Consider the following 16222-nt stretch of genomic DNA (forward strand, 5'->3'; position numbering starts at 1 on the left):
AAGAGGCAGGGGCCCTTGAACCTTCTTGCAGCTCCTAGAGATTGTTAGTCAGTCAGTTGCTCCACCAGAGCATGCCAGCTTATCAGCTTAAGCAGCTTCAGTTGTACTAGTGACAAGAGGTTGGTCACTGGGCTTAAAAGCTAAAGAAAAAGAATATATGAGAGAGTGTGAAAATTTAAAAATAAAATCCTTTTGAATCTCATTCTATAAAGAAGCAGAAAGCTTGACTGATAGCTCTTTGCCTCCTGTTGTCTCAAATCAAACATTTTCAGTAGTGTGCTTTATGTATCAGTAAAACCATGCCCATTCCTTGGTAACTATAGGAAAGGTTACTATTTTTGGTGAGTTTGGGGAATAGTAATAGGCAGGAAAGGTGAAGATGGGGAATATTTTAATTTCCTCCCCAGGAATATTCTTTATGTTTCTCATGCTACCTTAAGATCATGGTTTAGTGACCTTTTGACATGGTAGTAACTGTATTTTCAATGTACGTATTATACTTCTAATTAAAGGCAGAGGACAGCTAACCAGAGAGTGAAGAATCACTGGGCCAAGAAGGTGAGCCTACTGTTTGGTGTTACCTTTCCCCTTGGAGTGTCTGTTGATTCTAAAAGGGACTGAGATCCCAGAGGGCTGGATGGAATTGTTGATAGCCTTGTAGAGCTAGGGGTAGGAATTATTATTACAGCCTATCAAATGTGGGCCCATATTCACTTGGGTTGGGACAGTTCAAGGCAGCATCCTAGGAGTGATGGTCAACCTGAAGAAGATAGGTCCTCACAGGGACTTCAGCTCAAACTTGAATATTTCAGTTGTTGTAGTCAGAATGAGGTGATCATGATTTGTAGGTAGGGGCCTTGCAAAAGCAAATGGAAATAAGTTTTGGAAAAGATGAGATCATGACATCAAACTAGGCTTAAAATTGTTTTTATAAATATTTTTTCAGATATGATATCTGACATCTAATAAAAAATAGCCAGACATTACAATGCAGCATGAAAACAATCAAGAAACAAAAAATAGAAGAGGCCCATAGGGTCTTCAGATTTCTTGAAGTTATCAAAATAAACTTTAAAATAACTACAATTTTACTTTTAATATTGAAGAATTTAAAAGACAAAAATTAGAATATTGCAGAAAACTAGAAAGTGTAAAATAAGATTGAAACAGGTATTCTAGAAATGAAAAATACAGTGAGAGAAATTAAGAGCTCAATGGATTATGGGTTTAATGATAGATTTGTCAGAGCTGAGGAAAGAATTGCAAATCAGAAGATAGGTCAATATCTAGAAAGAAGCACAGAGAGACAAAAGGAGGGAAAAATACTAAAGAGACAGGAAGTTATACAGGGGATATAATGAGAATGCCTAACATGGTCCATTGGAGTCTAAAAAGGAGAAGCAGGAAAGAATGAGACCAGAGGAAATATTGATGAGATAATTACTGAAGACCCCCTAAAATTGTCAAAGAACATCAAGGAACAGCAGGAGAGGCCCTTGGAACACTAAGCAGGCAAGATAGAAATAAATGTTCACTTTGGCACATAATAGTAGTTCAACTGTGAAGAATTAGAGAAAATAATCTTTAAACCAGACCAAGATTACCTTCAAAGAAGTAGCAATTAGACTGAGAGCTGATTTCCAAATAGTTATAATTCTTACCAGAAGACAATGGAATGTTTTCAATGTACAGAAACAAAAAAACAGCCAACTTAGAATTATATACTCAATGAATAGAAACTTTGAGAATGAAACAAAAATATTTTCAGACAAATGAATACTTTCAGAGATTTCTTTAGAGAAGATATTGTACTAAGTATTAAAGAATGTTCTTCAGGAAGTAGAAAAAAATGATCCAGACAGAAGACCAAAGATAAAAGAAGGAATGAAGAAGACACATCTAAATAGATAACTATGATATATAAAAGCTGGAGAAGGCAATAGCAACCCCCTCCAGGACTCTTGCCTGGAAAATCCCATGGACGGAGGAGCCTGGTGGGCTGCAGTCCATGGGGTCACAAAGAGTCGGACTTGACTGAGTGACTTCACTTTCACTTTTCACTTTCATGCACTGGAGAAGGAAATGGCAACCCACTCCAGTGTTCTTTCCTGGAGAATCCCAGGGACGGGGGAGCCTGGTGGGCTGCCGTCTATGGGGTCACACAGAGTCGGACACAACTGAAGCGACTTAGCAGCAGCAGCATATACAAAAGCAATATAATATCTACATGGGCTTAAGGTACATATAGAATAAAAATGATAATATGTAACTTGAAAAGAGAATAAATGAAGGTAAAATGTTTTAATAGCCTTGATTAGTCAAGATTTCAAGTTGTAATGACTAAACACTAAAAGAACAGTAATAGAACAGATAACTTCCAAGAAAATCGAGGGGAAAATGGAATCATAAAAATAATCCAGTGAGGAAAGGGTGGTCTTTTCATAAACGGACTTGGGCAAATGATTGTCCATATGAATAAAAAGAAAATCTAGAAACTTGACTCTTGCATGAAAATCAATTCCAGGCAGATTGTACTCAAAATGTGAAAGAAAAAAAAATAACATTTCTAGAAGATAATTTGGGAGAATGGCTTCATGACTTCTGGATAGGTAAAGACTTTTTAAACAGACAGCAGGACAGTCAAACGATTGGAAAAAAAAAAAAAAAGAAAAGGAAAGAAAGAAAGAGGAAGAGAAAGAAGAAAGAAAGGAAAAAAGAAAAGAAAAATAAATATTGACAAGGACAAGATTTGGTTGCACTAAAATTAGAAATTTCTTTCATTCAAATACATCATTAAGAGAGAGAGTGAAAAGACATTTCATATCCAGAGAAGATATTTGCAACACAACAATCAAGGAAAGTTTGCATCTAGATTTAAATAATTCCTATAATGAGTACTAAGAAGAAACAATCCAATGGAATCAATTCAATAGAAAACAAGGGACTTGAACAGACATTATACAAAAAAAGATATTCAAAATGCCAATAAATGAATGAGAAGGTGCTTTCTGATGGCATTAGTCATCAGAACTGTAAGGTTCTGATTTCCTGCAATGCAGGACATGTTTTATTTCTTTGCTTTCATAGTAATTCCTTAGAGGATCTCTATAGGTGCTTAAGCTGCACTTTGTCATTTCTTGCATGTCTCACAGTTAAAAACAAGGTAAATAAACTAAACGATGACCTAGTATCATGCTGACGGCAGACAAAATACTGGTTCTAAAATTTTAGTGGAGACTTTCTATGGTAGTTTTACTCCCAGTTTATAGCTTACATATTGCATTCACAGGGCTGTACTAATAAAACATCAAGACAAGAAAATGGAAATATGTTTCAGTTTTTCATGTCTATTCAGTTTTGGCCAATTTTCAATTTCTTGGAGATTTGAGAATTTTATAAGTATCCATAATTACAGGTCAGTTTTTATTTAAAAACTTGACTTGAGGGATCTCGAAAAACATATTTTGTGGGAGAACTAGCTATGTATATTTGTAGAATAGGATTAAGACTGGTATTGTTTGTGTTCTTTTCCACAAATGAAATCAGAGCTGACCTTGTGTCTTCAGAGATATTTGCAAGAATTCTTTTAAGTTAATGTAACCAAAAGGCAAGGGTTTCCTTATTTGTGCTAATATATCAGAAAGCAAATCCTATGTTCTAGTACCATGCTCCACAGCTATTGAATTTTTTCAATACATATAATCTGTATCATTTAACTGCTGATAATTGTAGAGTTTTTACAAGAAAGACTAGAGTTGTGAGAGTTGTATCCTGGTGACGAGGGCCAATTGTCCTATTAGAGAATGGCATCAGGTTGTCTTGGCATATGAAAATACTGCTGCCATAAATCGAAAACACAATGTATTTAACTTAAAATTGATAATGGCAGGTTGATTCTGCTGACACTTTACTGGTTATCCCAGACCTTTTAAATGCAAGTTTTATTTGCAGCTTTAATGCAGAGATACTAAACATTTAACAGGTGCATTTGAATATATTAGTGCTGGAAAATTCAGCCTCGATGAACCTAACATATATGAAGAAATAGGCACAGGCACACATACTGTGACCATGGATTGAAGGTCTTGCCTGTGCTTTGCTGGGCACTCTCTGTACTCTCTTCTCATTCTCACAATGACCTTGCAAGATGGTCGTTGTTATTACCTTTTTAGAGAAGAAGATACTGGGGCTCAGAGAGGTTAAGTTACATCTCCAAGACCATAGAACTAAGTGACAATGACCTTGGGAAAGCAAAATACAATTTAACTCCATGGTTCCCAGGTATATGACAAATACCTGTTGGGTTTTTGGTTTTTTTTTTTGGCTTATATAACTCTGATTAAGCTTCACATTTGCTTTGAAAAATTTAATCTATTTGTGTATCAATAAGGATATGATGTTTACCCTTCTAAATGGATGTAAAGGCTAAACCTTCACTGCTACACAATGGGGACTGGTTTGACCATGACTTGCACAGAAAATAAATGTTTCTCAAGCAAGGGTCAAGTAGTGCAATGAACTCTGTGACTGGATGAGGCAAGGTCGGCTTTGTAGTGGCATGTTTGCTTTGAAACGCTGGCACAGAGGAACTACAGAGAGAGATGAATTGGTGTGGAGCTACATGAGGGTGAATGAGATGCAGTGTGTGCCAAGCTCCTACCTTCTGATTGATTTTTATTGTCTCTTCTGTGTGGTAGAGAAGGAGCTTTTCACCGGAAGAAGTCAGGTTAACATACACCTGTAGGCAGGGATACTGAGAGAGTTTCCAGCAGTCCGGACCACAGCTGAAGGAGCAGTTAAATGTTTCTGTGATGGATGCATTCAGCAAGGTGCACTGAGCCTCCTCGGTCCATACACTACATAGAGAGGAGAAGAGTAAGCACAGATGCTAAGGGCACAGAAACTGGAAGCAGAGGAGATCACTTGTCAGTTCCTTGACCTGAAGAATCTTCCAAATCTATAATACAACCTACTTGTAACGTGTATGCCTTTGCATAGAGCAGCTTTGTCAAAGTGAAAGTTGCTCAATCATGTCCAACTCTTTGCAACCCGATGGACTATACAGTCCATAGAATTGTCCAGGTCAGAATCTGGAGTGGGTAGCCTTTCCCTTCTCCAGAGGATCTTCCCAACACAGGGATTGAACCCAGGTCTCCCACATTGCAGGCGGATTCTTTACCAGCTGAGCCACAAGCTAACTACAATATAAACATAGATAAATTTTGCCTGGCATCTGAGAACTTTTCCAATGATTTCTATCAAATATAGTATCATCTTTTCCAATGCTTGATTTAAATTAGATTTTTTTCCTTATAAAATTCACCAGTAAGGGTAAGGCAGCATCTTTTTACATCAGAGCCTGTACCCACCCTGCATTTCTACGTTGTAACCTGCTTCCTGTCATGCCTTGGTCCTCGCCTCACAATGCCTGCCTACTTTGCAGGCAGAGAAGATGTAAGGGAGAAGGGGAGGAGAGATGAAGGAAGGGTGGAGGGGCTTAAGGTCTGGTGCGATAGGTGAAAGGGCAATGATGCATTTCTTTAAGGTCTTCCTAAAAATGGAGAAAAGATAACTTCACCTTTTGATTATACCAAGAGCCATCAGTTATTGTACCCCTTTCATCCTAATTGATGTTTTACATACATTGTCTTTTTTGTCTTATATGTTGGATATGAAATTCTTTTAAAGGAGAGTGGAACACATGTATACCTGTGGCGGATTCATTTTGATATTTGGCAAAACTAATACAATTATGTAAAGTTTAAAAATAAAATAAAATAAAAATAAATAAATAAATAAAAAAGGAGAAACAACCTCCCCCCGCCCCCCAAAAAAAAAGGAGAGTGAATTGACGGTCAGAGAAGTCAAATGCATGCAAAGACACATAGCTCTTAGGTGGTGGAAATTGTGACTCCACCCAGTCCTGTATTTCTCTAAAGCCCAGGCCCATTGTGTGGTACTGCACTGCTCCCCCACAGTGGAAAAGAGGCTATTATACGAGCTTAGCGGATTCCTATCCGTGTCCTGAGACGTCTTAGTTAGAAAGATTAAACAAACAAATGAAGAAAACCCCTTGAGCTGCCCATTGGTCAGATTTTCATTCTAAACTATTTATAATTTTATAATCAAGAGTAATATTTGTGATTAGGAAGTAATGTACCCAGAATCGATGTTTCACTTCTGGATATAAACTGATTACCACAGTGATTAGAAAATAGCACGTTTCTTTGCAGATTAATAGCTCTTCTTTTTGCTGGACATGTGTTAATAAGGCTCCCTTTTCATGTCCAGTTTTGTACAGAGCCAGGATTCAAGCCCTGACCCCCTCTGGTGTGGCAAATTTTCTGGGGACTTGAGTGGTCAGCTTTTGCTTATACAAGGAAGAAAAAAAAAGTCTTAGATGGTGCTAAGCATTTGTGAGTATTGGAAAACGGTTTTGGAATCAGTGAACTCTGCGGCCCGAGGCATCCATGCCTTCACTGAGAAGGAGTAGAGCTGAAAGCATCAGAGAAAGAGTAGAGCAGCCATAAATGGGAAAGATGATGCCTTAATTTTAGCAAATTACTGTGCTTCAACTAGATTTGCTTCTAAAATGAAAGTATTAATTTAAGTGGGGAAATGAATGCCACAAAATGGTTTGATTCTCTTTTGGATTGAAACCTCAGTTTTTCATTTGAAAGGGCCTCATTTCTTTAAACTGAAGCGTCATGAGACTTTCTTGATTAGTTAAGCAATGCTGGGCTTTCCCATGCTCAGAGTGTCCAATATGGACAACAGCTAGAAACACTGGGGAGTTTCGTGGCTTACTAAGGGGGAACACACGTGCCAACTCAGTGTTTGTCTCTATCTGTTTGGTAAACCCAGGGGAAATACCTAAATAAGAAAAGTTCAAAATCTGTTATTTTAGAAGAACACCAGATTTGAGCTCCTTGCGATAATGTAGAGGGGTGGGATGAGGTGGGAGGTGGGAGGGAGATTTTAGAGGGAGGGGACGTATGTATACCTATGGCTGATTCATGTTGATATATGGCAGAAATCAACACAATATTGTAAAGCAATTATCCCCCAATAAAACTAGATTATTAATTTTGAAAAAGTGCATAGCAGTGTTTTTCAGCCTGTTAGAATCACCTGGGGAACTTAAAAAGTTACTGGTGACTGGGTCCCACTCCAGACCAATTAAATCTGACATTATGGAATGATGGTGGTGGGGCCTGGGTGTCAATATTTTAAAAAGATTCTCAGGAAGTTGAAATGTGCAGCTGAGAACTGCTAGTGTGTGGGGTGATGGAAGAGAGGGCTGTGGAGGAAAAGGAACGCGGGTGGAGAATGGACAGAGGTGTTAAGAGCCAAGAACAGGGATTCTGAAATTAACAGGATGTAGGTTTGAACCTTGGCTCTTCCTGCCAAATACTAAAGCTGGCTCACTAGTAAAGAATCCGCCTGCTAATGCTAGAGACCTGGGTTTGATCCCTGGGTCAGGAATATCCCCTGGAGAAGGAAATGACCATCCACTTCAGTATTCTAGCCTGAGAAGTCCCATGGACAGAGGAACCTGGCGGGCTCCAGTCCATGGGGTTGTAAGAATTGGACATGACTTAGTGACTGAACAACAATAATGACACTGCCTATTAGATCTTTCTTGAACCTCAATTTTGCTAATTTTATGAGTATATATATACTTACCTTATAGAATAGTTGTGAAAATTTAAAAAGTAATGTACGGCAAGTCCCTGGCACATAGTAGGTGGTTTACACATAGAGCTATTTTTATCGTTATTATTAGATAACTTCATTGACAGTAGTATGTGCCAGGCACTGCTCTAAGTGGTTCATAGCAAAGAAGGTAAGAAAGAGGACCTCGGAATTGGTAAGCTGTGTGGGAGGATGGAGAAGGAAGACAAAAGACAGCATCCCAAGCACCCAGGGGTGTTACCTCTGCATGTATGAGCGCAGGAGTGTGATTCCCAGCAGAAAGTACATCATGATGGAGCACACCATCATGGCCAGTCCCAGGAGAATGGCCCGGTCCTCTCCTGCTTTCAGTGCTGTGACAGTTTTCCTTTTGTCCAGGAGGTCGTGGTCCCTGATTTTTTGGTAAATATTTCTGAGGTTGAAAATAATACAGTTTTACATGAAGTTCACAGTTAGTCACTACAGCCCTAAAGAATAAGTCTCTGCACAGGCCTTCCCAAGGCAGAGAGATCGAGAGGGGCCCTCCAAACCTGCCTGAGTGCAGTTGGACCCCAGCACGTGACCACTGCATCCCAACACATACACACGCCCAACCCTGAGCAGAAACAAGTCTCCCATCTTTACTTGGGGTGTATGTCTAGCTGTCAATACTTTTTCTTTTTTCTAAGTCTGAAGAAAGAAAGCAGTGCCCTCAGTTGTTTAGATAATGCTTTGGGTTTGTTTCCTTTGCCAACCCCCAGCTGATCATCACTGATCTTTCTATAGCCCTAATACCTAATGGAACATTACTTCAAATAAATGGCAACATATATCAGGAAACTATCAAATTAATGTTTTACTTTCCCTCAGTAGTAATAGACAGAATTTAGTCTGGTTAACATTCTTAAGCATAGGGTTGCTTAGAGCTCTGTTGACTTGAGATTTGTTAGAAATGTGGAGACGTCCAGTGGTGACCCAGCCTTCTTTTTTTGTATGGTAAACATTTAAGCAAGTTTACAAAAATGTTAGTCAGATCAAGGCCAGACTCCAAAAGTTTGGATAGTTTTATTACTATCTGTAAAATTTTTCAATGATTAAAAAAACAAAACAGATTGGAGTCACTGTCTCCTAGTTCAAAACCTGATTTCATGGCTTACTAGCTGTGTGAGCTCTACAACTTCCTTATTCTTTCTAATTCCTAGTTCCTTGAAAAGTGGATATAATGTGTAACTACACTGTTATGGTTAAATAAGATGACATAAGTAGGTGGAGAATGACTGACTTGAAGTATTTAACAAGTGTTCCCATATAAAAATGGTGTGGGGAGCTACAGCTTTATGACATGGACATCAGAACATCCCAAACTGCTGTTTTCTCCAAAGAATTCCTAAAAGACAGAATGGCAAAGGAGTGAATGAAGTAAAAAGCTTCTTAGTGGAGGGTTGAATTTGAAACTAGGTCTGAAGGAGAAGGCAGAAAAGAAGTGAAAAATTGCTGGAGGTGCTGGCTGGTGGGAGAGAGATGGGAAAAGTATAGGCAGGAAGGCAGGGATTCTGGGAAGGCAGGAGAGCAAGGAGCCATGGGGATCTTCTCCGGTTTCTGTTTTGAGAAGGGAGCTTTGGATTTTAGGGTGCAGGACTGAGTTTGGTGGGGGATTGGCCAGTTTTCAGGGCCCGGGAATAGAGAGGAGGACAGATAGAATGATGAAAATGAAGGAAAAAACTCTTATGCCATTTTTATTTTAATCCTCAGATGAAAAGTCAACATGCATGAGACAGACTTCAGATTTTCCTTTCAAATTTTCATGACAAGTCACTCTGCTTGCTTGAAAAAGAACTAGAATCCAATGTGGAACTTTGCAGAGGAGGAAAGAGATATCTGTTATTTGTATAATTGTATGTATATTTGGGGCTTCTATTCAGCTTCATGCTCCAGGATGGCCTTACTGGAGTTAACAGCAGGCATACATTCTGGTGGCATGTTCATTCTGGGCTGGTTGTTAAGATATTTTGATTCCCTGCAGAAGGGTGAGAGCACCCACATAGCATGTTTCCAAAAGTGTTTAAGGAAGAGTATATATTAATTTTCTTTGGTGGCTTAGATAGTAAACAATCTGCCTGCAATTCAGGAGACCTGGGTTTGATCTCTGGGTTAGGAAGATCCCCTGGAGAAGGAAATGGCAACCCACCCAAGTATTCTTGCCTGGAGAATCCCATGGGGTGGCAAAGAGTCAGACACGATTGAGTGACTAACACACACACATATCAATCTGGTTACTGAAGTAAAAAATTAACCAATTAGCTTATTGTCATTATTATTTAAAAGTTTTCTTCATGATATAGTTTATACAAATTTTTTCCTCGAGGAGTGGGTCCTTTGTAGTAGGAGGATCATAGCTGAATAGAGGCCTTTGTTCCTCATCTTTTCATGGCCATGCCTTCCCAGCTCCTCCCTACTCTCAGTCACTCTTGGCCATTCTTTCTCCTCATCGAGTGGATGAGGAAGAAGCTCTGAGAGCCTGTCATTTTCATTACTCTCCAGCTCCCAAGCCCAGTGCTTCTGGACAAGCTGGTTTGCCCTGCCTCTGACTTCCACAGACTGGCCACCACCCATTCCCTAAGTTTCCCCATTCTTTTCTGAGATTTTATTTGGAAAATATAAGATTTATATGAAAGCTCTTAAACTTTATTCTCTATGAACCTGAATAAAAAAAAAATCAGTGCCCATTCATCTAAAGCCAGACTTAGAAACAAGAAAAGGCAGTCTGAATGGCTTCAAAGACCTGCTGTAAAATAATAAACTGATGTTACTTCCCTGTTGTTATTTATCAACATGTATTTAATTCTAATGACTATACTGAGATTTGAATTTCTTGCAGGTGGAAGCCAGAAAGGAGGAAGCACAGTCTCAGATACAGAATAGTAGGCTGTTCCACTGCATCACTTATGCCAGTCTATACCCATAAAAAGACGCAGAGTAATCAGTCAGTTCTGTCACCAGAACAAGAAGCATATAAAAATGATTCAAATGGGTAATTTAAAAACAAATCACAATTTGGAAATAGTTAACAAATGTTCTTCACATGCTTTGGAATGTGTAGAGAAGAGGGAAAATGATTGGTTTCCACGCAGGCTAAACACATCTGGGAAATCAGGATATTATTCAGCAAAATGAACCTGGGTGAGTGAGATAGGACATACTCATGAAATTCATCAGTAAGTGATAATTGAATTAATGGATAAGTTAAAGGATGAATGAATGATTTGAAGCAATAGAAAATACATAGTCCACAAACTTATTTTGAGTGCTAGTAATCTCTAGTTTCTGGGCATGTGGCCCTTACTCAATAGGAAGACCGACATGGAAAAAAAAAAAAAAAATCAACACAGGGTAGTAAACTTAGTGCCAGAGCCATTCACAGAGTGAGTGTAGAAGAGGAATAATTTTCCCAGCCTGAGGGATGAGGACAGGGAGCAAGGACTGAGGTCAGGGAAGCCTTGCTGGAGGAGAAATGCCTTAAACAGAATATTCAAGATTGAATCAGAGTTAACCCAATGAGACATGAAGCCAAGGGCATTTCAGACAGAAGAAGTCACATGAACAAAGGATAGAGATTTACAACTACTTGCTGACTGCAAGAAACCATACCAGTTTTACCATTAGTAGGATGAGTGTGGGACAGTGAAAATGGGGCAAGTAATTTTGGAAAGGTAGTAGGTTATGAAGAGCTTTTGTAGCCCATTTAAGGAGCTTGGCTTTTACCCTTTAATTAATGGGAAGCTGGTAGAGGGTGACATGACAGAATTGAGTTTCAGAATGATCACTCTGGCTGAAGAGTGGAGATTAGATTAAAGACAGAACCAGACTTAAATCAGAAAAAAGAATTAGGGCATTGTTACTGCAGTGCTGGCAAAGGATGATGAGGGCACGATGTAGGAATCAGGTGGGAGAGATGGAGAGAAAAGGATGTATGGAGAAATATCTACGAGACAAAACTTTAGGACGTGGTGACTGATAAAATATAGGGGATGACGAGGAAGTGAAAAAAAGGGTATAGTTTAGATTTATGCTCAAGAACTTGGCTTGAGTGACTGGGGAAATGGTAGAGGGTGTTACAGCAGGGGTCCTTATTTCCCTGTTCTTCAGGATTCCAAAGAGGGGACTTTTGTTGCCTTGGCTAAGAAGGGAGAGGCTGATTGTTCATTTATCGATTTTCTCCCTGACAGACATAGTGTCCTGAGTTCAGGTGAGGAGTGACTGATCTGATTGGTGAGATAGATGAGATCCTGACTGTCAGAGGCCCTGTCTACCTTTTGTTGGTTTGAAGATCACTGTTTATTGATCTTGTGGCACAATCCTTTCCCTATCCTCTTGCACTTGCCTTTCTTCAGGCCTGGTATAAGCGGCCTTCTATAAGCCCCAGGTTGGGGAGGGAGTGCCCACTGTCTGAGACTAAGTGGGTTAGTGAGGTGCCCCTCCCATGCCGAGTTGTCTTCAGAGCTGGGGGAAGGAACATGATGTTATATTTTGGGTATCAGGCCTAAACATCATGCTTCATACAAGGAAGCCTTGTATACTGGTTGTTACTCTGCCACTATGGGGGCTTCCCAGGAGGCTCAGCAGTAAAGAATCCGCCTGCAATGCAGGAGCTGCAGGAGACATGGGTTTGATCCCTGGGTTGGGAAGATTCCCTGGAGAAGGGAATAGCAACCCGCTCCACTACTCTTGCCTGGAGAATGCCATGGACAGGGGAGCCTGGTGGGCTACAGTCCATAGGGTTGCACAGAGTTGGACACGACTGAAGTGACTTAGCATACACGCACACACTGCCACGACTAACAGAGTGGATGATTCATCTCTCTTTGACCCTTTGTGTCTATTCTCTGTGAATCTACTTACGAGGGGGTTGGGGGAGAAATAAGAGAAGGTTAGTATAGTTCACTGAAGTAGACCTCTAAGGAGGAATGATGAGTATGGGGCACAACTACAAAATCAGTTTCAAATATGAGGGATATGCAACAGCAGGTACAGAGCAGGAATTTGAATTTGTTAGTCTGAAGGAAATCTAGCCTTGATATGTCCTGGAAAAGCAGTATATTTAAGCTCTGTTGGAGCAGTTGTGGCTTCATGGTTCATCCTGAACCATGAATAAATATGGTGAATACAAAGCAACACTTAAACGTGTTTGCAACAATGAATAGCACGTATGTGCAGTCTTTTCTACATATATATGGAGCATCCTGCCCAAATCCTTTGAGAGAATGTGAGTTATTCGTAAAACTACAAGGCCAATTCAAGTATAATAAAATATTTTGCATATAAATTTTGATTGTCCAATAAAGCCATATTTTTACCCCAAGAAATAGTCGACACAATACGATTTTATTTCAAGTTCCATATTTTACTAGAAGCTTAAAGTCTGATATTATTCCTATGATTCGTATTATTCCTATGATTCATAAGCAAATTATTTATGAGGCTGTACATTTACAAACTTGGACATAAAATGTGAAATGTGCAAAAATTTTTTTTCTCATCGGGCTTACCCATTTAAATTCAGATTACCTTGGTATTTAGCCTGCAGGAAGAAAACTTCAGGTTAAGGTAGGGTAAAGGTCATTTATTAATTCATTTGTTTACTCATTTGTCAACATTTTAGTCTTCATAAGATGAAACATTTTCTGCCAAGTTCTGGGAATACAAAGTGAATAAGATGTCCTGAGGGAGTTGGGTGAGACCCAATCATTACAATGCATCATAAGGAGACTTATTATAGTGAGTACAGAAGGGAAGCAAGTCAACATGCTAGGGGCCAGTTTGATGAAGTTTCGGTTACTGAATGGCTGATGTACAAGATTAGCCCATTTGCCAGTTTATTGAAGGATTACTTTGCTAAATGAGTAATTTGCCCACTTAATCACAGATTTGAAAAAGACTTATTTTAACGAGCATTGTTTTAAGTATAGTAAATTGATATGAATATATTTTCTTATGAATATTTTTAAATGATATTTTAAAAGTACATTCAATTATATTCTTCTTATGAATATGTTCTTTTCAACAGTATTTTAAGATCTGTTTGATTTTTTTTTTAAAGCTAAGTAAGTTTCCTAGGGAGGTTTATTCTCTTTATAAACATATTCTTATGAATATATTCATAGATGTATCTTTTGGAATCTGTGTATGAATATATTCTTCTAATATAGCAAAAATGTAGCATTTCACTTGGGAACCTTCCAATGTATAATGATTTTTTTTTTCAAGTCCTTTTTAGAGTCATTTGCTGTTTTGCTAACATTTTAGCATCACTGAAATTCTTGTGGCAAGTTTCACATTGACTACTTTGACAGATTTGGCAACTTTATCAATTAACAAAAATTTGTTTCTTTTAACTATTCATAAGAATACAGTCATTGATTTTGGTGGGAATTTTTAATATCTTTTTGAAGTTTCTATTGTTTTATTTGTACAGTTTTATTTTGTCCTTTGGAAAAGACCCTGATGCTGGGAAAGATTGAGGGCAAGAGGAGAAGGGGGAGACAGAGGATGAGATGATTGGATGGTATCACTGACTCAATGGACATGAGTTTGAGCAAACTCCAGGAGACAGTGAAGGACTGGGAAGCCTGGTGTGCTGCAGTTCATGGGGTTGCAAAGGGTTGGACATGACATAGCAATTGAACAACAACAGTTTTGTCCTTATAACAAAATGTTTATCTGTCTCTGCTCTTGTCCTGTTATTGAAACAGGAGGGATCTGGATAAAGCAGGTGGGACCCTCTCCTGGGGGTAAAATGAAGAGCAGAATCAGCGTAATGCAGTCGAACTTGCTGATCCTAGAGAGAGGGAAACCCAGGGGCAGAGAGGAAAGGAAACAAAGAACACAGAGAGCAGTAGGGCATGGCTGGGTGGGGAAAGGGGAGGAAGACCAGAGAACAGGGGAGCCTGGAGGCAGAGGGTGTCTGGAACACAGACAGAAGGGCAGAGAGGCAGAGAGACGGAGGGACAATGATTGCAGAGACTGAGAGACAGAGGGTCTGAAGGCCCCAAATCTGGGTTCCCTGAAGCCTTTTTGGTCCCTGCTAATCCATAGGACTGTGTTTTTGGTGCATAACTAAATTTGATAAATTCACCAAAAAGGTCAATTTGCAAATGGATTAATATTTGGCAAAATGGCTATCATTGTATTGGGCATTCCTTGAACTGGGCAACTGGTGGATTGGTGATGGATTTATTGACTCAGGACTGTGATTTATGAGCATAAATGGTTTTAATTTATGTTTAATAAAACCAATGTGGCCATGACTTGGTTTAAGTGGTGATGGTTAAAGGGTCCAGTAAGAGACTGGATTAAGTCTCCAATGAGCAAACAATTGATAAGGTGAATAGTATCCAGACAGAATGTGAGAGGATAGGGTAGCTGAATGTGTGGAGGATGACAGGTAGTGAACTCATTAGATAAGCAGGGTTCAGAGATAAAGGGTCTTATATGTCTTCTGAAGTTAGAGGAGCCACAAGAAGAATTTAGTAAGAGAGTGATATAATTAGGTTGCACTTTAGAACAAGGGTCCCCAACCTCTAGGCTGCAGACCTGAACCTCCTGTCAGATCAGCAGTGACATTAGATTAGAAATAAAGTGTACAGTAAATATAATGCACTTGAATCATCCCCAAACCATCCCCACCTTCCCAGTCCTTGGGGAAATTGTCTTCCAAGAAACCAGTCCCTGGTGCCAAAGAGGTTGGGATCTGCTTCTTTAGAAAGATGCCTCATGTTAGTGTGGTTGACCGTTTGGGATGGTTTATACCTGGAGGCTAAGAGACTGGTTCCGAAGCTCTCCCAGCATTTCTGATGTTAGATAAACAGGAGTTGAAAAAAAAAGAGGTGGTAGAGGAGACGAAAGTTTAGATCCAGACATCATTTGTATAACCATGAACTGTGGATTTTAATGAGACTCTTTAGGTTGTCAGAGAAACAAAACCTAGCTAGCGTTTTAGAACTAGGAAAGGGCAAGAAGACAGGTCTGCCAAGGGTCACAAAGCAGTCAGAGAGGTGAGGGGCACAGGAAGGTGTAGGAAAGAGAAGGAAGGAAGGTGTGAATAAAGAATTATGTGTATTTGAGGGAGGCCCTTCAGAAACATAACCATAATAACCGTAATACTTAGCACACTATTTATATTTATGCCTCTCTGGCCCAGTGAATATTGAGCTGCTCAGGAGTGAGAGCCAGAATGCATTCACCTTTGTAAGCTCAGTCTCTTGCATTTATTATACTCACAAAGTATTTTCCTTTTATGTGGGCTAGAAATGGCTTCAATATGCTTAGGTTGTGAGGCAGCCAGCACAGGGAGGCTCCATGGCCAAGTGAAACCAAATAAATCAGAGAACCATGGCTAGAAGAGACTCCTGGCTTTTCTCTTCCTATCAGCACCCACTGCATTTTACTGCTAATGTATTTAGTATTCCTTCTAGAAAAATGTCAAACTTCAATGGCACTGAGAGCTTTAGTTTCCAGACTTCAAGGAAAAGTGCCTTCTGTTAGGTACTAG

General features: G+C 39.3%; 1 protein-coding gene across 5 annotated transcripts in view; it reads right to left on the reverse strand.

Annotated features, from left to right (window-relative positions):
- KCNMB2 (potassium calcium-activated channel subfamily M regulatory beta subunit 2) overlaps nucleotides 1-16222 on the reverse strand; it is a 513346-nt gene that overhangs the window by 11225 nt on the left and 485899 nt on the right. For all 5 annotated transcript variants that reach the window (XM_024990375.2, XM_059885347.1, XM_005201658.5 and 2 more), the window contains 2 exons: nucleotides 7937-8107; nucleotides 4661-4856 (listed from right to left, as the gene is read on the reverse strand). In XM_024990375.2, coding sequence (XP_024846143.1) covers nucleotides 4661-4856; nucleotides 7937-8107 — 367 coding nt within the window. The remainder of the gene's footprint in view (nucleotides 1-4660; nucleotides 4857-7936; nucleotides 8108-16222) is intronic.

Source organism: Bos taurus, chromosome 1 (genome assembly GCF_002263795.3).
Source record: "Bos taurus isolate L1 Dominette 01449 registration number 42190680 breed Hereford chromosome 1, ARS-UCD2.0, whole genome shotgun sequence".
Classification (NCBI taxonomy): Eukaryota; Metazoa; Chordata; class Mammalia; order Artiodactyla; family Bovidae; genus Bos; species Bos taurus.